We start from the raw sequence: 25,721 nt of genomic DNA on the forward strand, positions 1-25,721 counted from the left end.
TCGATGTACTTCAACTCAGTATAGGATCTTGTAGATCAGCTTGATGGGGTTCGATCTATAGGTTGTAAATGGATCTACAAGTGCAAACGGGGTGCTGATGGGAAGGTACAGACCTTCAAAGCTTGACTTGTGGCAAAGGGTTATGTCCAGGTAGAGGAAGTTGACTATGAGGAGACTTTCTCGCCTGTTGCCATGTTAAAGTCAATCCGCATCCTCCTGTTCATTGCAGCTTATTATAATTATGAGATCTGGAAAATGGACGTCAAGACGACATTTCTTAATGCCAATCTTGAAGAGACCATTTACATGGTGCAACTCGAGGGATTCATAGCCCAAGGTCAAGAGCAAAAGATTTGCAAACTGAATCGGTCCATTTATGGACTGAAACAGGCATCTCAATCTTGGAACATACCGTTTGATACTGCGATCAAGTCATATGGCTTTGACTAAAATGTTGATGAATCTTGTGTTTACAAGAAGATCATCAACGCTTCAGTAGTCTTCTTAGTATTGTACGTAGATGATATCCTACTCATTGTGAATGATGCAGGTCTACTGACTGCAGTTAAGAACTGGTTAACAACCCAATCCAAATGAAAGATTTGGGAAAGGCTCAGTTTGTTCTAGGTATACAGATCTTTCGGGATCGTAAGAACAAAGTGCTAGCACTGTCTCAGGCATCATACATTGACAAGATATTTCTCAAGTACTCGATGCAGGACTCCAAGAGAAGCTTACTGCCGTTTAAGCATAGATTCACTTTGTCTAAGGACATGTGTTCTAAGATGCCTCAAGAGGTTGAGAAGATGAGACGAATCAACCTAACTCAGACCATTTTAAAGTTGCTGACCTGTTTACGAAGGCTCTCACAACTATACTGTTTGAGGGTCACCTACGGAGTATGGGCCTACAGGATCGCCTGCGGTTGGACTAGGGCGAGTGGAAGATTTTTCTTGTATTGGGATTTTATGCCCTAGTCTATTGTTTTGTACACCCCACTTCGTTTTAGGACAAGTGGGAGATTGTTGGGGTGGATGCCCTAAAGTCTTGTATCCTTTAGTTTGTAAATAGCTTGTATGAATGCTTGTGTTGTATAATATATGATATTTACTTTACATCTTGTATTTTGCTCAATTGCTTGTTTTATTTGCTTTACCACAAAACAATAAACATAAAATCCCTAGTTATCTGTATGTAACTCAAGCATGTATGTGGTGACATACAAATGGATCATGTCTTGAATGATAACCAAAATGGTCTGTAGTATATGGATATAGGAGGGAAACCTTATGCTGGTAACGCTATGGATGCGACCCGCTTTGTGGAATGGTCACAAGTGTTGTGACTTGTTACAGATGGTCTGATCCTGATCATTCATGTTGTGGACATGCGAACGGGGGTGTCTGGTAAAAAAGTTTGTATAAGACCTGACCACGAAGTGTTAACGTCTCGTTATATAACACCATTCATGATAGTGACTTCAATTCACTAGGATGACCATAGATAACATGATTTTCAATCTTGAGTGAGTTGGGAACTCCTGTGTGAAACCCAGATTTCCATTTTTCCTACTTAAGCCGAAAATAAAAGGGATTAACTAAGTGAGAGTTAAATCCTATGTTGAAGTGAAGGAAATTTCTAAGTGTTGAATAGATTTTCCTTGAGTAGTTTGAGATAAGCCTTAACTAGTGAAAATTTGGTTAGTATAACCATGCGTTGGAAGCTAGAAAATTGACTAAGTGTTGTCCATGCGTTTGTCTTACTCATTTAGAGGTTATTTGAGGCGTTGAAGGAAGCCAAAGTGTGGCCAAGAGAAATGCATGCAGCAACCAATGTCTTGAGAGGTTAGAACAATGCATGCGGCACGATGGATGCATCGATGCTACACGAGAGGACGCGGCGGCCTTGCTAAAGTATGAGCTAGGCAATGGAACGAGCTAAGGTGAAGGCATGGTGAATTGTCCTTGCGTTGATAAGGCTTGCAGTAATAAGGTTCACGAGGTTGGTTGCGTTGGTCATAAGGGATGCGTTAGCAAGAACCTAGGTGATGGTGAATTATGCCTTGAGATGTTGAGTTGAGAACCAAGTCGACCTAAAGGTTGTTATGCGTTGGTGATGTGTTATGAGCCAAAGACATCCGAGGCATGTGGACGCATGCGCCAATTGGTGGTGTTCGGACATAGGAATGGTTCGACAATTGGATGAACGCATTTAAGGACGTCATCTGAACATGTGGCTTATTAGGAGGAAATCTTAGGCCTTAAGCAAATGAGGTGGATGCATAAGAAGACATGCAAACTTGAGGGCCATGTGTTGGTGAAAGGAGAAGAAGACACCTCAATTTGCGGTGATGTAAAGGTTGCGGTAATAGTGTGAGAAAGGACACTTGGACATGTGGCCAAGTAGGAGCTGTCGACCTTAGAGAAATCTTGTATGCTTGTAAATAGGGCCAAGGACTTCAGATGAGAACTCATATTCTATTCAAAGGACATAAAGAAGAGTGTGTGAGGACTAATTGGGAGAAGACTATGCATTGATAGTAAGACCATTCATTGGTCAAGAGGTTTCAAAGGGGAAAGGTACTGTTGGACATGAAGGTCTGGAAATAGCATAAATTGGGGACGAGTAGTTCTCTCAGAATACTCACACATTTGAGGTGATTCCAAAGCCACCTGAAATCTATGAGAGCCCAGTTTTCAGGGTAAGGCTGCCGGAGAAGAAGCTCTAAGGAATCGGGCTGGAGAATGAGGAAAAGACAGAAAGATCGAGCTGTCGGGTAAGCTTGAGCCAATCTTGATGTTTTGATGATTCCCGCCAAACCACAAGAAGTTATGAGCTAAGATTTTGATGTAAGCTTCCTGAGACAAAGCCTAGAACTATGCGTAATATGAGTTTTAAGTTGAATCTGGATCTTAGGGTTCAAAAGGGAGCCCGAGGGGATCAAGGAACTTCTTGAGAGAAAGATTCATATCCTTACCAAGGTGAGTGGTACTTTCCTTTAAGTCTTAAAGCATATATTTTAAATTAAATTGTATATGCTTATATTATGAATGAGTACCTAGCATGAGAATGAGATTATGTGATCGGGATGGTCAGGGGGTCAATAGACCTAGTTCCTACACGATCGGATAGCTTCCCTAAACGATCATATAGTATCCCGAGTTTGCTAAAGGATCGTATACCATTTCCTGAACGATCGTTCAGTAAAATCTACACAATCGTGTAGTGTCTCCTAAACGATAAACATCTTGCTACACGATAGCGTCTTCTTCCCTCCCACTTGCTTATGGCCTATACGATCTGTTCATCCTCCTTCCTCTACCGATTTCACGAAAGACCACGCTTTGGGTTCTCACTCTGAGAATACATGGGGCTCTTTCTGGTGGTGTCGTCCCCCCGGCGTTCGTATTCGTGTGGTTGTTCGGGAGTTGGTTGATCGGTAGAGGTTTCCGCTGCATTAAGTTCCAAAGTTTGAAGAACGTCTTCAACATGTATGGCAACTCTCTCCCTTGTTTATTTCTATTGTGTATTTCGGTCACTGTAAAATTGGAGCGATCCGAACGCACTCATGGAACTCTTCGGTTAGAGATCCTTCAGATCCAACTACATGTCTCTACATACTTTTTTAAATTATAGAAGATAACCTTGGATTTTAGTTTATTGGTTTCTGTGGGTTAATGCAACTAAATGTCAAATAAAATACCTCTTATTTTATTAGATAAATAAAGTGTTTTTACAATAGAATTACAAACTATAAGACTCATGAGATTTAGGGCATCAACCCCAACAGTTAGATAAAGAGAAAAAACATTGCCATTGAAAGGTTGAAGTCTTTAGGGGCAACAACCTTCAAGGGAACAACAAACCTAGTGGATGCTGAGGTATGGATAAACTTGATAGAGAAATGTTTCAGAGTCATGAGGTACCTAAAGAACAAGAAAGTGACACTTGTTGTGTTCTTACTGCCAAAGAGAGCAAAACACTAGCGGTGAGTGTTGGAAAGTAGAAGAGGTCATGAGGAATAACCTACTTGGTATGAGTTCAAGCAAGCTTTCTATGAGAAGCTCTATCTGCGATTATTCTGTGATATGAAGTGGAACGAGTTTCTCAGACTCGTACAAGGTTCCATGTTAGTGGAGGAGTACGAGTAAAAGTACATAGAGTTAACTAGGTACGCTTTTAGTATAATAGAGGATGAAATTGAAAGATGTAAGAGATTCGTGGATGGACTAAGAAAAGACATACGTACTCCTGTAACAACTAGCATATAGTGGAATGAATTCTCTAAGCTAGTGGAAGCTGTTATGAGGGTAGAAATAAGTCTGGCATAGGGAAGCCAAGAAGAGAGAACAGAAAAGAACCATTGTGGATCCAAGTCTTTAAGTCTAGCAGGGAGTGTGGGAAGTAAAGGAAAATGGGTGGCACCAAGAATTTCTAACAAGGGAATTTCAAAGTCCAAACATAGTGGACCATCAAGTTCAATGAGGATTCTAGGTAAAGAGGTGCTAGAGACAGAAGAAGCCGAGCAACCAGAAATGTCTATTGCCAGTTTCAAAGGTAGGCCTCTGTGTTCTGACTATAGCAAATATCATTAGGGACAATGTCCTAGTAAAATGCGAAGTTTCTATAAGTGTGGATAGATTGATCACTTCAGAAGAGAATGTCCCAGGATGTAAGAAGACATGGATGTGTAAGAAGAGTTTGAGAGTGTTGGAGATGAAAAGTAGCAGTCAAGTTCAAGTGATGAACATGTGGATAAGTTTAAGTTGTTTTAAGTGTTTAAACAACGTAAAGAACAATAAACTAAGTTTAGTTGTTTGTAATGTTATGTAACAATGATAGTTGTTGACGCTAATTGTATTGAGACTACTCTACATCAATAAAGATTAATGATGTTGGGAGTATGAGAAAAAAGACTCTACCTCAACTAAAGGTGTAAGGGAACAAGATAAAGTATGATGTTCTATGATTATTGTAAAGTATGAATGTTATATGTATTCAACAAAAATTATGCTATGTCTCAAGGTTTTCCAAAGTTTATATGTTTAAGCCAAGCATGTTTGCAAAGTAACATATGAATTTAAAGGTTAAGAGGTTACAAGTTCTTTGTAATCTTGAGGTGTTACTATTTGTTATTTCATGTTAAAGTCTGCCTAAGCTGAAAATGAAGCCCTTGGGTTGGGGCTCACCGAATTTCGAGGACGAAATTCTTTTATGGGGTAAGTAAATTGTAAACCCTAAAACTTTCCCCTAAAATATTCTAAGTAATGATACTTATGAAGTTGGTTGAGGAACCTAGAAGGGCTAGGCTTAGGCATGCGTTGACCTTGGTAAAGGGTGGAGAAGGAAGGCTGGTGATGGTAAGGAAGCTTGGGCGTGGAAAGATTGATGTTAAGAGGAAGGCCTTGGCATTAGGAGGATATTTCACACAAAGGAAGTTAGCATGAAGTTGAATTGCTAAAGATTGTAAAAAAAGGGGGTAACTAGGCGTTGAGAATGTGTACAAGGGAGGAAGAGGAAACCATGCCATGATGTAAACTTGGTAGGTGGTGACGAGAAATTGGAAGTCAATTTTACTTGACAACCAAAATCCCATGGACGCGTTATGCGATGCATGTTCCTAAGATATGCATTGATAGTCATGCGTCGATGGTTATGCGTTGGATTGATAATGCATTAATAAATGTATGCGATGACCATGCGTCCTGCCACAAGTTTTCTTGCGCTGGAACCAAGTATAATTCCAATGCAAGTTTCTCTGGTAATCTGAGGTCAAACACAGGGACTTGTAACTATATGTTTGCGGTGATATGCATGCGGCGGTATAAATAAAATAATGAAGGGGATATTGCTAAGTTAATCCTATTCCTACTCCTATCTAACAGACAATGCAATGAGAATATGTATGAAAGGTAGATATGCGACAAACCTTGACATGAAATAAATGTGCGGGAAAATAGATAAAATGTGGAGATGATTTCATTGCAACCTTTAAGAGTGACTGTGAGGGCAACTCTAGTCAACACAAGCCAATGTGATCATGCTACACTCATGCACAAAAAATATTTTTCCAATGCAAATGCGGTGCTTCTAAGTCTTGGACTCATGTGTTGAATACAAAATGTCCATAAAGCTTATTCTTAAGTCTCTACTCTTGTCTTATGCGATGATGCAAAATGCATAAAAGCAAGGTGACCGCACTCAATCGTATCCTATCTCTAGGATGCATGCGATGGGTTAATAGCAAACAATACTTATTCCTAAACTTCTATCTCTTGTATTATGCATTCTAATCTTACTCTCCTGAGCCTAGATTCTGATCTGACCTTCCCAAGCCTAGATCCTACCCTTAGACTACCCTCCCAAGTATCCCTAATGGGCGAATAAAGCATACATACTATAAGACAATCGCATGAACTTGGTTCATGCAAGGTTGTTACTATCCTTAGTGAACAATGCATATATTGCTTAATGCGTCCAACCACTTACCTTCTTGGACAATTGATTATTGCTGACTTTACTCATAGACAAGCAATGCGTTAGCCTATAGACAGGCGTTGCAACAGTTTCACACCAAGCAAATAAGGTTACTAACACACTCGCGCAATGAACACCTCTCGGTGGGTTGTTACATGCTTCATATTCCTAGTCCACATGACTAAGTATGCAATACCCAAGCACTCCCACTAAGTGTTGAAATGAAAGTAAAGATGCTAAGCAAAGAAGATGGAGATGAGTTGAAGGAAATAGAGAAGTGTATTGAAAACAAGTTGTATTAATTCCTTAATTCCAAAATGTCATACAATACAATATGAGAAAAGAAAGGAAAAGGAAATGACCGGCTGGAAGTAAAGATCTGCTCGCAGCGGATGTGCGTCAAGGCTGTCGGTGGTGCCATGGATGGGTGGAGGAGCTGACTCTCTCGAGATCTAGCTTCGGTCGAAGGCTCCGGTCGTCACTCGGAATGGATGAAGGAGATGAATAACTCTCAGTTTCTTCTAACGCATTTTGTCTGGATCACAAGGATCTACCCTAGGCGAACCTCAGGCGAAAACCTTGGATAACTTGAATTTCTACTCATCGGCTTCTATTTATAGAGCTTGGATCGTCGACAACATTAATTGGACTGCCCTGAGTCTAAGTTCGTCGCATTAGTCCTTTCTGAACCTCTGCCACCAACGGCGTGGTAGGTGAAATGTCAGCATCAGCTTTGGATTTTCTCGAGGTAGATGCATTGATGCGTTCATTCCACCTACCTTGCGTTGATCCCATTAGTTTGCATTGTCACATAGCCGCAATCATTCAATGGCAGCATTCGCTTAATACCGCAACTCTACATGATGATCGTAATCGCTTGACGAGTGCAACTCCTATGTGATGGACGTATATGACTGATTATCGCAACATCCATGCATTGATCGATGCGTTTGCCTTTGCGATGGAGTGTTTTTCCGTATGCGGTCGTCGATGCGGTGGTCCGGTTTCCGCGTTTGTGTTCATTTCCTGCGTTGGCTACAAAAATAGAATATTGAACGCATAATTAATCCAAATTAACGGGTTAGCTGAGATTCGACATGCTGATCGACGCAAACTCTTTTTCTTGTGAATTCCTAACATGATTGCCGCATATTCTGTCTAACAACCTTCATAATTCTAAGTAAAAGGACTAAGATGGCATGCATTTCTACATGTCATCAGTAGGCCATGTGCGAAAAGTAAGCAAAGGAAGAGCAAGGAAGGCTTGGCGGAGCTTGAGATGGCATGGGAGAAGTTTGGCATGAAGACGAAGTTTGGACAAAGAGATGGACGACCTAGTCGTGGAAATCAAATGAGTTGAGGCGTAGAACTTGCATGATGGGCTGGAAATGAGAAGGGTAAGCATTGAGAACGCTACTTTTGGAGGTTATTTTTGCATGAATCAAGCTTACACATGATGGAAAGGCACGGTGCAACGATGAGATGGTTAAGACTACTAGGAAAATTTGAAGAACAAGGAAGGTTGGGGAGTAGAGGACTCATATCTTGCATGAAGGATGAAGTGACTGAAGGGAAAAATAGCTAAGTGTAGAGAAAATGCCAGTTGGATGCATTGGTGTCAAGTTATTAAACAAAGAAGGCATGCAAGAAGAACTATAAATAAATGCTGTAATGATGAGGTTGATTTGGCTGTTATACTCGACCAGAAGAAAGGATTCTGAAGCCATTTGAAAGCTTGATGAGTGATGAGAGTTGTGAAGAATCTTCAACAGATTAATACTGAAAATTGAAGAAAATCAAAGGTAATGAAAATTTTGGACTCTATCGAGAAAGTTGTGCTTTTTGGTGAATTCTGAGCCTTCTAAGAGGAATTAAGAGCTCTGATTTTGAGGTAAACTAGTTTAAAGATCTTTTAAGAAGTTCATAGAAGGAAGTTTTGGATTTTAATGAATGGATTTTAAGTTATATGCTTTGAATGTTGAATCTGGAAATTAGACGTGTTGTGAGAAGAAAGTGCTCTGAACATTTGATTCGTACAAAGAAGGAGATTTTCAACCAAGTTGAAGCTTTTTGAGTGTAGAAGTTGCTCCTGGGCTACCATAGAGGGATTTGGCCAAAAGAATGCTCAAAAGTGAAGGAAAATCAAGGAAGATCTGAGTTTAGAAGCAACTGAAGCAGGATGAGGGTTGTTTTAATGCATTTTGATTTCTTGAGGTGGAATTAGAAGCGCAAATTTGAAGGTAAGTTTTCTAATACATTTCTAGACAAGTTTCATGAAGGAAATTTTGTTTAGTTGAGGTTGGAATTGATGTTATACATGCTAGAAAATGAAGGGAGTCAAAAAAAGGGCTGACAACGGAAGAAGAGTAAGGCTGACGTTGAGAGGCTGCTGCTAGTGGGCTAAGTTCAGTGCATAGGAATTGAGAGTTGCATGCCTTGTTGTGCCTATGCCCACACACACCACACATGCAAGGGGTTGCTGCCGCATGCCATCGCTTGACACCCAACCTCAGCACACACGCCTGCACGAGAGTTTCTGCATACCTAGCTACCTGTGTGCGAGATCCAACACCCATAGCTTATGTCACGACCTAAGTGTAGCGCCCATGCGCCCAAGGAGGGCAAGTAACCAACCATGCAATGCAGTGAAGGAGTGCACCTTGGCTTAAGGAAATTCGTTTAAGTGAAGAGGTACTGAGGCCTTAAAGGGTTAAAAGGGAGCTAAATAAGAGTGATTGACTTTTAATTTTTAAAAATATTTTAAAGAGCATGCTTATGATATTTTTAAGCAAAGTTTGCCTATGTTATATCTAATATAAGTATGATCGTCCAAATGAGTTCAAACATGATTTAGATAAACTTGTTTATTTATAGTTTTTCAAAGAGGATTATGTTATGATGTTCATGTTGTTTCCAAGTTATGTTATACAAAGGGCCACATGTTGATTTTTTGTTTTCAAGGAAATTATGATATATTATGCTTTCTAAAAGGTTTATGAAGTACTATATTTTTCAAAGTAGTTTAGGCCATGCTATGATTTCCAAAGAGATTTATAGGAAATATATTTATGAACTCAAAGCATGTTCATGTTGAATGTATGATATTGTTTAAATGAAACAATGTTTCTAAAGGATGCTAAAGCTTGAAGTTTCTCATATATGAGCTAGATGCTCTAATGTTTCTAAAGCATAGTTTAAGCATGATGCATTCTATATTGAGCTAGATGCATATTTCCAAATATGGTTAAGTTTTATTTTATAAGGAGTTTATGCTATGCTTTTCCATTATATTATTGATAGGTTAGATCTTGCTATGAGTGTATGCTAAGCGATGGTTTTCCAAAAGGCTAGTCATGCTATGATTTACAATGAGAATTTATAATAAGTATGTTATAAACTCAAAGCACGATTTGTGAGTTTTAAAGATCATGATGTGATTTATGAATGGAAGTTATGAGATGCTAAGTTTTCCTAAAAGGATTTTAATAAGCATGTTGGAATCCTTAAATATGTTTAATGACTTTTAAGAATGATTTTCTTATGATCTCAAAGGAGGAATTTAATATGCAATGTATGATGTTTATGGATAGAATGTGGTTTTGGAATAAACGGGTTTCCAACCATTGGCTAGGTACATTGGATTGCTAACATACGACAAAGACGTTTGATGAGAATTATCAGTATACACTAATAAGAAATTTCAATATACTTTAGCATCTCTAGCTAGGAATTGTCTAGATGTGCACATGAGGATGGGATAAGATAGGGTACATGTCAAGTATATTTTCCAGTTTTATGAAAAAGTTTAATAAGTTAGTTATCATCAGTCAAGTAGAGGACGCTGATATAGCCAATTTATTACTAAAAGTATGTTTTCCTGGTTCCATAAGACTAAGTGAGTTTAATCTTTGGATTTACTGAGATATTATGCTATGTGATTCTCTTGTTTTAATGTGAATGTTTTATGAACATGGTCTTCATCAGTCAAGGAGATGAAGTTGATGAATGACAGTTTTCGAAGAGGCTAAACATGTTTTCCTGGTTTGGGTGGAAAATTATGATCTTAGTCTCTGGTCTTATTAAGGTGTTTTAATATGATTTTTCATGATTAAAATGGAAACTATGTATGAGTAATCTATGGTTAAGGTATTAAAGATTTATGCATGAAATCTCTATTTTTAATTAAGATGTTTTTACTTAAGTGATATAAGAAGTATTCTTTGGTCTTAATGAGTAGTTAAATGAAATGTTTGGCTTTCTAGTTTTATGAAAATGACTAAATGAGATCTCCTATAAAGGGTTCTCTAGTTTCACTTTGATAAGTTAAGAGTATGATGGTTTATATGAAGCTTATGTTTTCAATGATTTTCTAAGAATGGTTGAGTTAGACTATGATATGCTTTTTGTTAAGATATGGTTTTATCGATCTTATTTAATGTCAACAATTTCAAAAGGAATTTCCAACATGAAAGCCTATGTTCTTATGAAGCATGTTATTCATTGGGCTTTCTAGCTCACGTTTTCCAATGTTTTGTTTTTCCCAAGGTAGCAAGAGAGTTCCAAGGTTCCAAGGTTGTTAGTTGCTAGTCAGAAAAAGTTCAGTCTGCCACCGACTCAAGTGTAAGAGTCTTGATGTTGTTCTCGATCTGGTTTGTAATTAATGAGCCTCTATGGAGGTAGAGTCAGGGCTTGGTTTGTAAATAAGTTATATTAAGGGTTGTAATGTTGTGAGTGCAGTTTATGGTTGTGATGTGTTAAGTTATGTTCAGTGTTAGTTATGTATTAGACAGATTTACAGGTTAAAGTTTGAAACAAAGCAAGTTCAAATTCTATGCTTAACAAATTCAGTTGGTAGTTGATGTCATAAGAGGGTTGACATATGCTGTCCTCACATCTCATTCCTAGTGAAAGAGATGAATTGGGGAGGGGTGTGACAGTTTTCAAAGACAACATTACCAGGGAGAAAGTTAAACGAGTGTGACGTCTTGCTACTTAAGCCTTAATATATGCTTGAAAAAGGTTTATTTGACCCTTAATTCGTTTTTCCTTACTCTGACTCAACAGCTCTAGTGTTAAGTTTCCTAACTCAAAATAGTAATAGAACACTTTTAAGGGATTGCCAAACTCCTATTCTTTTCTTTATTTCTTTTTGTTTCTAAGTTAAATCTTTGTTCTAACTTACCAACACTTGTGAAGACATTTAACTAGGAGCAAGAATTATCTTAGCCTTACCTTTCTTATACTCCTATCTTTGTTCCAACACATTAACACTTATGGTTAAAGAAGCTAGCATTGAGCAAAAAGCTTAACAAAATTGTTCTTTTTTCTTATCCACTATCTTCTTTTTTCTATTGACTATCTTCTTTTTTCTATTGTTTTTTCTTTTTCTTTTGCTTTTTAATTTTTTTTTCTTTTTCTTTTGCTTTTTAATTTTCAAAAAGTTTGACTAAAACTTAAGCATGCATCAGACAACTTAGCAACTATAAGAGCTACAATAAATGGTGCACTTAAACATACATGAAAAGTTATAATTTTTAATGAGATCAAATCATTACTAGAATTTAGACGGTCTAAAAAGCAAACAACATATTAATAGAAACAACACATTGCAAAAGAATTTACGATTATAGTAAAATATAGGTTAGTTTTTAGAATCTATCAGTGATAGACTATATAATTAGCAGAAGTCTGTCAGTAATAAAGTTTATCAATAATAGATTTTGCTATATTTGTGGTTCTTTAAAAATATTATTCTACATTTAATTATTCTCTTTAAAAATACTACCAATTATAATTACCCTAAAAAATAGTTTAACAAGTTGTGCGTCCAATTTCTCATTTGTCAACTACTTCAAAATACAAATAAGCCCAAACTCTAGTAGGCCCAAAGGCCCATACTCAAAAACCCCAAACTTCACAGCCATAAACCCTCGTAGAGCTTGGAGCTCCGCTTAATTCCTCGCCATTCCGGTTGAAGTAGTTAAGACCTCCGACCGATCATGGCCAAGTGGTGGCGCTCCGCTGGAACGAACCTTAGGTTGGCGGCGTTTTCAACAGCTAGATCGGTATCGTTTCTATTTTCATCATATCGAGCTGCTTCATACCATACGATCCAAGCAATCCCTAGAGAGTGCAGCGGCAGCAGAATTTCGAGCAGAGATAGAGCTCAGGGAAGAATACCCGCCGTCGTTTTCAGTCAACAACTCCTTGAGAAAAACTCCGTCCACCGATCGCCGTCGCGGAAGCATCTGCTCACTACAGAGCAAAAGCAAATCCACTCCATTCTCAAATCCGTTGAGCTCCCTTTCTTTTGCTCCACTAGGTTTCAGCTCCAGATCCGTGCTGGTGCCGGATCTTCAGCCCTTCTTGAATCAGGATTCATCCTTCCAGTCAAAGTAAGCCATTCACTCATCTCTACCTGTTTTGTTTGTGGTTAATTCAACTTGATTTTTTCCCCTTTTCTTGTTATGGAGTAACTGCTTGAGAATTTTTAGATTCATAGGGATGAAGTGACCGGGAAGATTTTGAATATTGTGTTTGTATGGGCTGATGAAGGCTCGGAGTTGAAGGTAGATGTGCCAATTGTTTTTAAAGGCGAAGAGACTTGCCATGGTCTTCAAAAAGGTAACCAATGAAGAAATGTTTCCTTAATTCCCAAGCTGACGTAGTCATATTCTTGGTTTTGTAAATGTGGAATTAATTGGAGCGATTGCAAGATATTGGAGAATTAGATTGAATCCAGAAAACATACTTAGCCGTTTTTGCACTTTTATTATTGTCAAGATGACACCGAAGTTTTATCTTAAGAGAAGCAAAAAATTTGGTTGCAGTTGCTTTCACAATTTGGTCCCATCATTCTGGCTTTTCTTTACTATATGAAATGTGCACACCCCACTTTGGAAAAAATACACCAAGAAACTGTGCAATGTTTAATCATCTCAAATCTTTCTTTCCTCCTGGATTACTCGAAGATTCTTGTTTTCTTTCTGTCTAAGGTCCTCAAAGAAAATAGCTTTAAACACTTGTTGATCCATGGAACTTTAACTTTCTTAATTCAGTCGATGCCTCAGAGTGACATAAAAATGTTGTTTTTAGCTATTAAATCATATACTTAAGCAATATGCTTAAGATACACTCTCCCAAAAACTGAGCGTTTATTGGGGAAAGAAAGAATACAAGGGGACGTACAAAAAAACCATGGGATCCAATCGAACAAGAAGAAACCTAATGGATAATTACAAAAATCCTTACACACCCAAGTCTTGAGGGAGTTATGCAATTGGAACCTAACAAGGAATCAAACTTCCTCTTTTTGCCACTCTGCACCTCAATAGGATCGTTTCATAAAGGTTAACCAAACCATTATACTGATTTTTCTTGATTTTACCTTTCATGGGACAGACGCAAATGAAGTAAGATCAGCTAGTTAATGAAAGCTCGGGTTGTGAAGTCACTTAGTAGTTGTTGATTAACTAAGAAGTAGCTACACGCTCCTTTTCCTTGGAGAACTGTCTGATACTTCCTTGAATATACAATTAACTGCCAACCGAAAATCCAGTCTGTAAGAAAGGAGTATGATAGGCTCAAGGCTCAATTTTATTTATTATTTTATCAACAACAAACAGGGGAAGTTTAAAAAACAAACAGAGAGTTTTGAGAGCTCCCCAACTCTCTTAAGTAAGATACCAGAGCCCCTCCCTCTAACAAACCTCACCTAGCTATATACCTTCATTCTCTCTCAAGGCCCCCCATACACTATAACAAACTCAATGGGCCCACACCTACCCAAAAATTACCTCACACGATTTCCTCTCTCCTCGCACACCTACGTTTATACACCTTTTAGTTATTTGGGGCCTGTCAGAGTAAAATGTGATGGATACATATACTTTAGGTTGCAATTTTGTTGCATTGTGGAATACTGTAAATGTATATATTTTTCTTTCTCAAAAGCTGGAATTGCGTCCCAATACAAAAATTGCTCTGGGGAAATCTGTAAGTGTAAACATAAATTATGATAGTTTATACATCTCAGGTGATTGTAAAGTTCATTGAGACTTGAGAGTTTGCAACAACAGACGTTTCTTTAGTTCTTACTGTAAAGGTTGTTTGGACCATTTTTGTGAGCCATGTTAAAAACTTTATATTAGTGATTAGCAAATCTAGAGATATATTGGCTGAAGTTGTATCATGAAACATCCACGCCTTCTGGGGAATATATGGCATTCTGAAGTTCAAACGACGAACTATGGTCAAACTTAGGTAGATGATACACCATTAGCTTTTTCAACTAGTTCTATAAAGGTACCCTCTGGTGCCTGCAAGGCTTTTGCAAATTTTCTGCGACAGTCACTGTTTGGTTTATGATTATGCTGTTTAAACACGGTAAATGAAAAAAGGTTTTGTTTGCTATCTGATCGTAGTTAGGATGATAAAGAATTGGAAATTGATATTCCACAATCATGCAAAACTTGTCTAGTGGTCCATATTTTCCTTTAGTAATTTTCCTATCTGAATCTTTATCAGCCTGTCAATTGTCCTTTTGAAATCATATACCTTAATTTTGTGGAAAACAGGAGGTCAACTGAACAGGATAAGAACTAGCCTGAAATATCTTTGCCCGGCTGAACACATTCCTTCCAAGGTTGAGGTGGATGTAAGTAATCTGGACATTGGGGAGAGAATTTTCATTCGCGATGTAAACGTCCATCCTTCTCTGAAGCTACTTAGCAAAAACGAAGTCATGCCTATATGTAAAATAGTTGCAACGAACACAGAAACGGCAAACATAAAAATTTCAGAACCTTCATGACTACGGATTCGTTGAAACACATTTGGGTTCAGAATCTTTTGGTCTACTAAACTTGTGATTGAAGAGATAGAAGAATAACATCTAATCGGCATCAAGTTAGTGCACTAATTGGAAGATGTTATATGTTTAAGATCTTTTTTTTTTTTTTTATGTCGTGTTCTTGTATAAATTTGGAATGTTTTGCTCTGTTTCGCTTCTTCTGTTTACCGACTTTTTGATGCACTAGCTGAGATTTTTGATGAAGCTTAGGTTCATATGAGACCTTTTTTCTGGCTGGATAAAGTATCATAGAAGAGGAATGTTTGTTAAGGAATTATTGCCTCAATCATTGTTGTAGGAAGACGAGGAATAATGATGCCCTAGAGTTTATTTTGGTTCAATCATTACCGGACGGGGTGGAGATGGAACCATCCACTTTTGGAATGGTAGTTATGCTTGGATTGTGCATTGATGGGAGAAATATGGATAAAACTGTCTAATATTAGGCCATTGCTAATTTTGAAGTCTGTTTTGGTCTTGAAGTTCATATATTCATCTTTCAACTTTCCAACATTCCCACATGGCCATTGCTAATTACAAGTTCTGTTTGGTCTTTAACTTCCAGTATTGCAATTTAGTTAATGAAATCTTCATCTGTAATTGCCAATTTTATGTCAATTCGAGCAGTCCAGGGAATACAATGCTAATAACCAATTTAAAGGTCAAGGAAAATAGGTTCATCTACCATTTGTCATTCTTTATTCTTATTAACTCCAAACTTATCCATAACAATTATAGTATAATATAAACGTATCCTGTGCAAAACAAGCGCTAATTTAAATATTCGAATAGAAGTTGGACACTTTTTAAAGAATTTCATTCATTCTTTTCCTTATAACATATACATACAAAAAGTTCAATTGATTTATTCCCATGATATATTCACACCACAAACATACACAACATGAGAAAAAAAGTATTATGATTTCTTTTAAAAATAAAATTGAAAACACTTATTGAGGAAACATACAAAAGCAATCCAAGCAAAAAATTCAACAGTACTTCTTAGAGAAACATATGAAGGATACTAAGTTAAGGGCTTAGTCTTAGTTTTCTCTCTTCAGAGAGCAACCTAGCAAATTCAGTAAGAGCTTCTTCATTGGTACCTTCTCCATCAACTGGTTCGAATTTTCCAGTTTCTAAATTCACTCTTGAAACTGGTTTCTTCAGTAGAGCCTCTCCAGTCTCCACCAGCCTCTTTAAATTCTCTTCGGTTGCAACGTCGACCGAGGCTAGGTCGCCTGTCAACGTGTCATCCTAAATCGTTTTGAAAAAGTAACAAGAAATAAATAAATTGGGTATTCACGTTTGTAATTGATAAGATCCTATTTGGTAACCATTTGAATGACCGAAAAACATAGATGAAAGTGAATTTAATATTATATGAACACTTTAACGAGGGTAAAGAGTTATGAAACACACCTGAATTCGAAGATAATTATGTTTAGTTTTTAAAGATTGGAAGAAAGTAGAAACATGATAGTCAACCATATCAGCACTGGCATGGCCAAAGAAATCAACAATGGGAGTGGCACCATTTTCAAAGTCTAACACCCAATTGAAAAGGCCCCATTTGGCGGCTTGAACTGCGCTGAATTTCTCATCGTTTTTGGGTGCGCCTGTTCCTAATGAAACAACCAACATTCTCTTTGTATCCATTGGCCTTATGTTTATGTATTCTGAGTTTCCCATTACGCTTATTTCTTTTGTAATGTGAGACATGGCTGCAAGTGTCTGAAATTTACATCTTTTTATTAGCTTTTTCGGTTAATTAAACACTTTATTTAATTTCCAACTTGACTAACTTATGTATAACTTAAAATAACACCAAATTGATGTATTTGCGACCATGGCTAACATAATTTTAAGATAAAAGAGCGAAGATTTTTCTTTTCATTTTTCGTTATGTTGATGTATTTATAGTGGAACCAACCTAACCTAAAATTGATTTTTTATTTGTTTAACTTAAAAATAATAAAGATATATGTTTTGCAATTTGTTACCTCTCACCAACATGACTTTTGGAGAAAATTATAGCAAAATGTTTTTCTTTTTTAAAAAATATACCATTGGTCTATTAGTGTATTTACAATCAAATCTATCCAACAAAAATTGATATATATATATATATATATATATATATTCTTATAGATTAGGCATTTTTTTTTTTAAAAAAATATCTTTATTTAGCTTTTCAAATGCCAATTGTGATCTATTATAGCGAAATGTTTTCTTCCCATTTATAACCTTAGTAGATCATTGTATTTTCAATCAAACTAACCTGACAAAAAATCGAGAGATATTTTTTCCTAAGAAAAATGACGATATGTTTTATATTCTCCCACTCATAATTTTTCATCAATTTGTCAAAAAATAGGTTAGTCTTACTGGATTATTTGCTGCAACTCCACCATCGACAAGGTTAAATGCACGAGTACCACCATTCGAATCCTTCGTCTCAAAAAAGTGTGCTGGTAAGAATGTTGGAGCTGCCGAAGTGCTTAGGCAAACATCTGCGAGTCGTGGGTTCTTGAGCTCATCCAACTTTGCCTATGAAAATGAAGGGTAGTAGTGAGTTTGGAATGACTTTCTTTTTTCTATCTTTTTTAATCAAGATATTACTAAGTGAGATATTTTTTTCCTATAACTAAATTTGGTAGAGTTCTAAATACAATGAAATGCTTTTCATGTATTCTCAAATTTTAAAAGCACTTCAAAGGAATGAAAAAATAAAGAAAAAAAAGATAGACGAAGGGATAAGAGTTAATACATCATTTGTAGTAAAAATAACTGGTTGGAGAAGCTTGATATCAAAAGCAGGAATAACTACATAGGCCAAAGCTTGCTTGAGTGTGAGATCTCCAAGTTGCTCATTCACAATTGACCTTAAATATTTTCCATCATATCTTGGTCCCATAGCTTGCCCAAAAAAATTTACCACTTTGTTTACAAAGTTACTCAATCCATAACATGATCTGTCCAATCAAATCATCGTTACTTCATAAGAATGGTTAATTATAAGAAAAGTATTTGAGTGCATCCGAGTTATATATTTTTGTACAATCTACCTAAATGTCTAATCACAAGTTGCTACTTGACATATATATTCTTTTTAATATTTTATTCTCATTATAATTGAAAGGATGCATGGAGATGAGTGCAACTTGGACTGCACCTAAATATTATTTTTGTAATTATAAACTAAAAGTTTTGAATTGTTGAACAAAATGTTTTCAACGGAAAAAAATAATGATTGGTCCTTTTACTTAGGCTTTTCTTCCATTTTAGTCTGTAATTTCAAATATCAGATTTTATATTCTCTATATTTTTAGTAAATTTTAAATTAGTCCATACAGTTAATTTATTCTTTTTTATTTTATTTTTTAAAAAATCAATCTCTATTATTTTCTATAGTAAAATGTCTTTTCATTTCACAAAAATTATTATTGTTATTTAACAATAATTATAAAAATTAACTTTGAATGATTGAATTGAAGATTATGAACTGAAATTTGACAATGAAAAGTATAGAAATTGAAATGAAATAAAACTCAAAACTTGGGACAAAATTAGTATTTTAAGTCTAAATAGATGTAAATACTTAGAAAGTCATTTCAAAGAAACTCTCAAATAAAATATTTTTTAAGGGAACTAGAATACCAACTTTTTTTGCGGGAAGATGTGAGGAGTGTGATCGAAATAGAATTTGACGATGTCTTTAGCAGCATACAAAGGTCGATTATCCTTATCAGGGGCCGTAATCATGGTGGTCACCAACCCACCTGTGCTCGTTCCAGCAATTACATCAAAATAATCTGCTATTCTCATATTTGGACCGTCCAAATCCTAAATCCAACCGCCCACCAAAATTACCAAAATTAACCCTCCAACTAAGAAAAACTAATCAATTCACATCACAAGTACTCCAAAAGTGGCTTTCACCATTTACCTGAAGTTTAGCTTCAAGAAAGCTGAGTATAGTGCCCGGAATAATTCCTCTTATGCCGCCGCCGTCGATGCTCAGCACCGTTATCATCTTTCCCTTTGCAAAATTTGCTTCCATCGTTTCTCTTCCAATGTCGATATGTCGTTTTCTCTAATTTGGCTCTACAAACTCATATTTGAGACTTTCATATATATATATATATACAAATCATCACTAATACAACCTTTGGGGATTTTTATATTCTATGGTATGATAAACAAGGCTAGGATATTCATTAAAAAAATAGAACTTTTTTATTTGATAACAAATTTATTTTGAGTTTTCAATCATTGAGATTTTTTTTTTTCTTTTTTTTTCTATTGTAGTTTTCATTTTTCTTTTAAACAAAACTTGAATTCTTAGTCAATATTTTTTTTTTCTAAACAAAAGAAAAAAACTAACAAACAAACAAAAAAACATTTTTTTTAACCTTGCTTGGATTTTAAAACAAAGGTTGTGTTTTATCAAAATCCAAAGACCAAAATTAAATAGTCTAGATTTTAGTGGGTTGGATAACTACAAATATATATATTATATAAATTATTATTAAAAAGTGTTGACTAGAAAAATAATTATAAATATAGTATAGTTGGAATACATTGTATTATAATGATGCTAATATTGATGTGTATGTTAAGCATTTATTAAATTGAGTTAATGTGGGGATGCTAACGTTACATAATAAGTTAAGGAAACTATATAGTAGAAAAGTAAAAGAGTATCTATTGGCATAAATTTTAATTTATTTAGGTTCCACTTCTTAAGGAAAACGAATCCTTCATATAACGGTTCCAGTATCATTAGTGCTTGTGCTTGTAGTTTGTTATGAGTTTGGTCTAATATATATAGGATCGACTTAAGCTATAGGCAAGTGAGGGAATCACCTAAGGCCCACAGTTTAGAAATGTGTATATATATATAAAATAAAATAATATACTTATTACTTTTCATAATATTTTTCTTATAATATTGAAAATATAAACTACTAAAAAAATCCACTCATAAATTCCGTCAATTTTGATTGGTTGACATTTTAAATTTATTAACCTTTTATCTTTCTATTCATAATTCCTTCTAAATTTCCTTAAAAATCTCAACCATTAATATAATTTCCTCACTCGTAAGTTTACATTGGGAGAGTCGAAGACTTTTCATATTTCTTGTTTATTTATTTATTTATTTTTTAAAACTAAAATTCTTCCCGTCCCTCATAAATATATTATGTATGGTAAGTTAGATTAATTTTAAGTTAAATTTTCTCCCTCTCTACTCAACTCTCATATTTTCATCGATATTTTTTGTGGCCTCACGAATAAGTTTTCTAGAGCAGAAATCATTTCCTCAACTCAATCTAGCTGCTTCAAAGTTTCAGGTTTTTTTCGTTCAAAATTTTTTCCCTTTTTTTTGAAAAAAAAAATTTCATATTTGTTTATATTTGCATTCTTAGAATATCAATATGTCTATTAGAAAATATGAATCTAGATATGAAAAACACAAGAAGAAAAGAAGAGTAGAAAAATTGATTGAATCTAAAAAATGTGCTCTAGAAAAATTGATTGAATCTAAATAAGGTGCTCTGGATAAATTTTTTATTGGAAGTAAAAGTAATAAAACCGATGAAATAATAGAAGAAATAATAGGTATAGAAAAATCGAAAGATGAAACAAAAATAGTAGATAATTATATGGTTGAAAATGGAGCATGTAATCAAATAAACTTGAATGAAAAACAAATAGAGAGCAAGGAGGAAAGTGAAACAAAAAAAAAAAAAAGAAGAAAACAATGATGATATTAGTAATGATAACGAGACATGTATGATGCATTCTAGATATAATATATATAATCTAGGAAGATGGAAAAATATTGATTCTAAATTAATTGACTTATTGGTAGAAAAGGTCTCATTAGAGAAAGTCATTTAATTTTTCCAAAAGATGAAAATTCTAACATTTTTCTAATATTCATTATACTAAAAAAGTATCTAATGGCAAAAAAATTATAGAAATTGGCTAGTTTATTCAATGGATTTCAATGAAGTTTACTATTTTTTTTTATAGGTTATTTAGTACTCAATCCAATACAGTATTGGCTAATGAAGGAGTTAATGATTGAAAAAAAATCTTAATTCTCTACTTAAAAACCATGAAACTAGTAATGAACACATATCTAATATGAATGCTTAGGTTGATTTACAAATTAGATTGTTAAAAAATAAAACAATTGACAAAGATGTTCAAGAATTTATTAATAAAGAGAAAAAAAACATTGAAATAAAGTATTAACACAAATTATTGTTGTTAAAAATCTTGCTAAAAATAATTTAACATTTCAAGGAGGTAATGAAAAAATTTATAAAAAAAAAGATAATGAAAATTTTTAAAGTTTAAGTGAAATGATTGGCAAGTTTGATCCAAGAATGCAAGAACATGTTTTATCGTATTCCTAATAAAGAAATTCATTATCATTATCTTGAACATAATATACAAAATGAACTCATACAATTATTAGGACTTGAAATAAAAAAAGTATAATTATTGAAAAAGTCAAAGAAGCAAAATATTTTTCAATTATATTAGATTGTACACTTGATGTAAGCCAGCAAGAACAAATGTCTCGTATATTGAGGTATGTTGATATTTCAACAAGTCCAATAAAAATAGAAGAATATTTTAGAATTTTTAAAAGTTGAAGATACTCCTGGAAAAAGGTTTATTTGATGTGCTTATAAATACAATTAAGGATCTTAAACTTGATATATGAATATAAGATGACAAGGAACTGACAATGAACCTAATATGAAAGGAAAACAATAAGGTGTACACAAAAGATAACTTGAAATAAATGCTAGAGCATTTTATACACCATGTGGTTATCATAATCTCAATCTAGTACTTTCTGATATGACTAGCTCATGTAATAATGCTAATGACATTTTTTGGAGTTGTGCCATGTATTTATTCTTTGTTATTATTATTATTATTTTTTTGTCTACAAAATGGTGAAAACTTTTGCTAGATCACATAATCAATTTGACTGTCAATTCATTGTCACAAACATGATGGGAAAGTTGAATTGAAGATGTTAAAGCAATAAGATAAGGGCGCTTATTAAAATTAGGAGAAACTAGTGAAAATCCTAAAGGAAAAAGTGAAGCTAATTGTTTAGCTATGTATGTATTTGAAAACTTTGAATTATTGTTAGGCATGACTATATGGTATGATATCTTATTTGCTATAAATTATGTGAGTAAAGTTTTACCACATAAAGATATGTACATTGATATTACTTTAGATCACTTGAAAGGTTTAGTTTCATTTTTAGAAAAGTATAGAGAAAATGGATTAACAGTTGCTATGATTTCAACTAAAATAATTGCAAATGATTTGAAAATACAACCAATATCCGTTAAAAAAGAATGATTAAAAGAAAAAAAAAATTTGATGAGAAACACGATTACTTGAAGATTCTTTTAGAATTGATTACTTTTACTATATTATAGATCGAATAGTTTCTTCACTTAAAAATAGATTTGAACAATTTCAATATACGAAAATATCTTTAACTTCTTATTTGGTACGAAAATTTTAAAGTCATTAGATGATGATAATTTAAAAAGATATTGTATTAATCTTCAAAATACATTAAAATATGACACATTTTTTTGACATTAACGGTTTAGATTTATTTTTTGAATTAAAAATGTTAAGAGAAATCTTGTAAAATGAAATTGATTGTCCTATTAAAATATTAAATTATATAAAAAGGATAAATGCTTTTCCAAATGCATATATTGCTTATAGAATATTATTAACAATACCAATAATTATTGCTTATACTAAAAGAAGCTTTTCAAAATTAAAATTAATTAAATCTTGTTTAAGATCAACTAGGTCGCAAGAAAGATTACATGGATTGGTCATATTATCCATTGAAAAAGATATAATAATGAACGATTATCAAAATTTAATACATAATTTTGCATCTCAAAAAACAAAAAAAAAATAAAAATAAAATTTAGATAACATTTTCTATATAAAGGCCTCTGTATCAAAATTGTCTAAGGTCTTAAATGATCTCGAGCCGCCTTAGATATAAAGGATTCTAAAATCCATTATTTTCCTTAGTTTTTTTTGGTGGTTCAAACTATCACGTCTCCCTACTAGTTTGAATTTTTTTTTTTTTAATAAAAAATTATCTGATTTTTTGTTGGTTGAAGATAAAACCTCTTATCTTGATCCATATTTTTTTTCAATTGTTCAATCTATTTTTCGTGTATATTTTGGGACTATGGTTGACAAGAAAATAGTAATCATATATGACATGATTTTAATAGTGTGAAAAATGTCTAAATATAAGTTAAATGGAATTAATTATTATGCGTGAAAATCAAACATTTGCCGTTATATTAGGAGTATTAACCGTGCATACTTGCACCTAGAGACGACTACTCCGCACCGACCATGTACCTTTTTATTTTTACTTCAGTTCTGTACTTTTGTTAAACTTTTAGTTCAGTTCTATTTTACGTTCTTTCTCACATTGTTGTTTTAATTTTCAGCTTCTTATTATTTACATTACAACAAGTGTATTTTGTTTCTTATTTGCGATAACAAGTTTGTCTTCTTTATTCAATGTGAAGTTAACTTTACATTTTGCCTTGTTTTTATTTTCTTTTTCATCATGGGCTAAGATCTCCTTTGGGATTATGTGTGTTTTAAAGGAGGAGAAAAAGTTTATCATGTAAATAAAGTAATTTTGCGCTGTCCCATTACACGGTTTGCTTTTATTGATTTTGTTTCTCATTATTAGTTTTGATTGACCATTTAGGTTAGTGTACAAGAGTTAAGTTTAATACTAAACTGGTTAGATAAAACTTTGATTTCATAAAAGTTGAAAAAACATTAGGGTGACTTGCCACTCGAAATCCAAATGTTAAATAAAAAGTACTTACAAGAGTTGTAACAATAAACAAAACAAGTAAAAGAACACTAGAGTTGGTAGCCTAGTCTTGTGATAAACCACCTATATTTAGGGGTAATGTGTCGGAAAAGATAATCAACTAATATTGATGAATTAAGCAATTTACAACGTAGTACTTAACTATAATACACCAACTACTATAGTGGTTCACGTAGAGCTCAACTCTCAAATCACATAGGCTCCTCTTAGATGTGAGACTTCCTCTCAAATGTACTTAGGCTCCCCCTAAGCTTGATGATATTAATGATGAGACTTCTCTTACGATGATTTCTTTCCTTCGAGTTAGTGAATTCCCATCACTGATAAATCTTAGGATCGTCCTAAGATGAAGAACTCCCTCTTCGAAGCTGAGTCTTAGGCTCCCCCTAAGATTGAGAATCCCTTCTCTGGTAGCTAAGGCTTAGGCTCCCCCTAAGCCGTGATAATCTTCAAAGTATTGCAATCAACGGATGAAGAACTTGCAACGAAAAAATGAACAATGAGCAAGTACAAAATGTAGAACAATTCGGCCAAGAAATAGATATCGTCTTGCTCTAAAAAAAAAATACAATTTAGCTTCCTAAAAATGACTTTCAATAAACCACACTTTTTATGAATGAATTCAGAAAAGAAAATAACTCCCAAATAGGAGAAGATAATCAATGCCGCATTAAAGGAAAATATCAGACAAAAACAATCTGTCAGATTTTTTCAGTTAAGGAAATAAATATTCTGCAAGAAAATATTCTAAGTCAAAACCCGATGTTAAGGCATTTTATGAGACATCTGCAAAAACCAAGACCTTAGAAAAATATAAAGCGAATCAAATGAATTCTCCAACAAACTCCCACTTTGGCTTATATTTTTAAGGAAGAACAAAAATAGCTATTAAAGTAACATGTTTGAATGTCTTGAATAAAGTCTTAATAATAATAACAACAACAACAAGTCTAGAGTAGAACAACCAAAATCAACAAAATCTTCAACAACATACATATAGAAATAAAAGAACATAAGCACAACAACAAAACATCAAGCCACTATCAAGAACCACCAACATCAACAAACCATATTCCCTTACTCTGGCTTAAAAATTAAGGCTGAGCATGAGAAGAAGAGGCCCCAATAGAACGTGCCAATGTCACACGTATTGTCTCTAACAAATTGACCATAACATCTCTTTGTTCCTGAAGCTTCAGAAGTTCTTCATCAATATCTTTGAGTTTAGTAGACAGATGTTGTATAACACAACTGCCAAAAGGAGATTCTATGAACCCTTGGCTCAGACCATCGACATAGGCTTTAGTAGATGGAGCAGTAAGATTAAACACATGAAAATTTTGGAAAAGCTTCGATTCAACAGAAATAAGTGATGGAGTAGGGCCAACAAGATATGGTTTATGAGCCAACAAAACACCAGATATCAACCAAGGGTAGCAAATCGGCAGG

The 25,721-nt window shown here is 34.4% G+C and overlaps 2 protein-coding genes across 2 annotated transcripts; one reads left to right on the forward strand and one right to left on the reverse strand.

Annotated features, from left to right (window-relative positions):
- Positions 1–12,362: 12,362 nt before the first annotated feature.
- On the forward strand, positions 12,363–15,602 carry LOC120089412 (Ribosomal protein L25/Gln-tRNA synthetase, anti-codon-binding domain-containing protein). Its single transcript, XM_039046865.2, has 3 exons — positions 12,363–12,872; positions 12,972–13,101; positions 15,054–15,602. Exons 1-3 carry the CDS (start codon positions 12,477–12,479, stop codon positions 15,287–15,289), a joined length of 762 nt encoding a protein of 253 aa, XP_038902793.1. The 5' UTR covers positions 12,363–12,476; the 3' UTR covers positions 15,290–15,602.
- A 529-nt stretch (positions 15,603–16,131) lies between these two features.
- LOC120089192 (patatin-like protein 3) lies at positions 16,132–19,771 on the reverse strand. Its single transcript, XM_039046605.2, has 6 exons — positions 19,278–19,771; positions 18,993–19,174; positions 18,099–18,303; positions 17,717–17,878; positions 16,751–17,062; positions 16,132–16,585 (listed from the first exon to the last, which is right to left on the reverse strand). The coding sequence occupies exons 1-6, from the start codon at positions 19,389–19,391 to the stop codon at positions 16,361–16,363; spliced, it is 1,200 nt and encodes a 399-aa protein (XP_038902533.1). The 5' UTR covers positions 19,392–19,771; the 3' UTR covers positions 16,132–16,360.
- Between the last annotated feature and the right edge of the window lie 5,950 nt (positions 19,772–25,721).

This window comes from Benincasa hispida, chromosome 10, assembly GCF_027475165.1.
Source record: "Benincasa hispida cultivar pf3 chromosome 10, pf3_genome.v1.1, whole genome shotgun sequence".
NCBI lineage: Eukaryota > Viridiplantae > Streptophyta > Magnoliopsida > Cucurbitales > Cucurbitaceae > Benincasa > Benincasa hispida.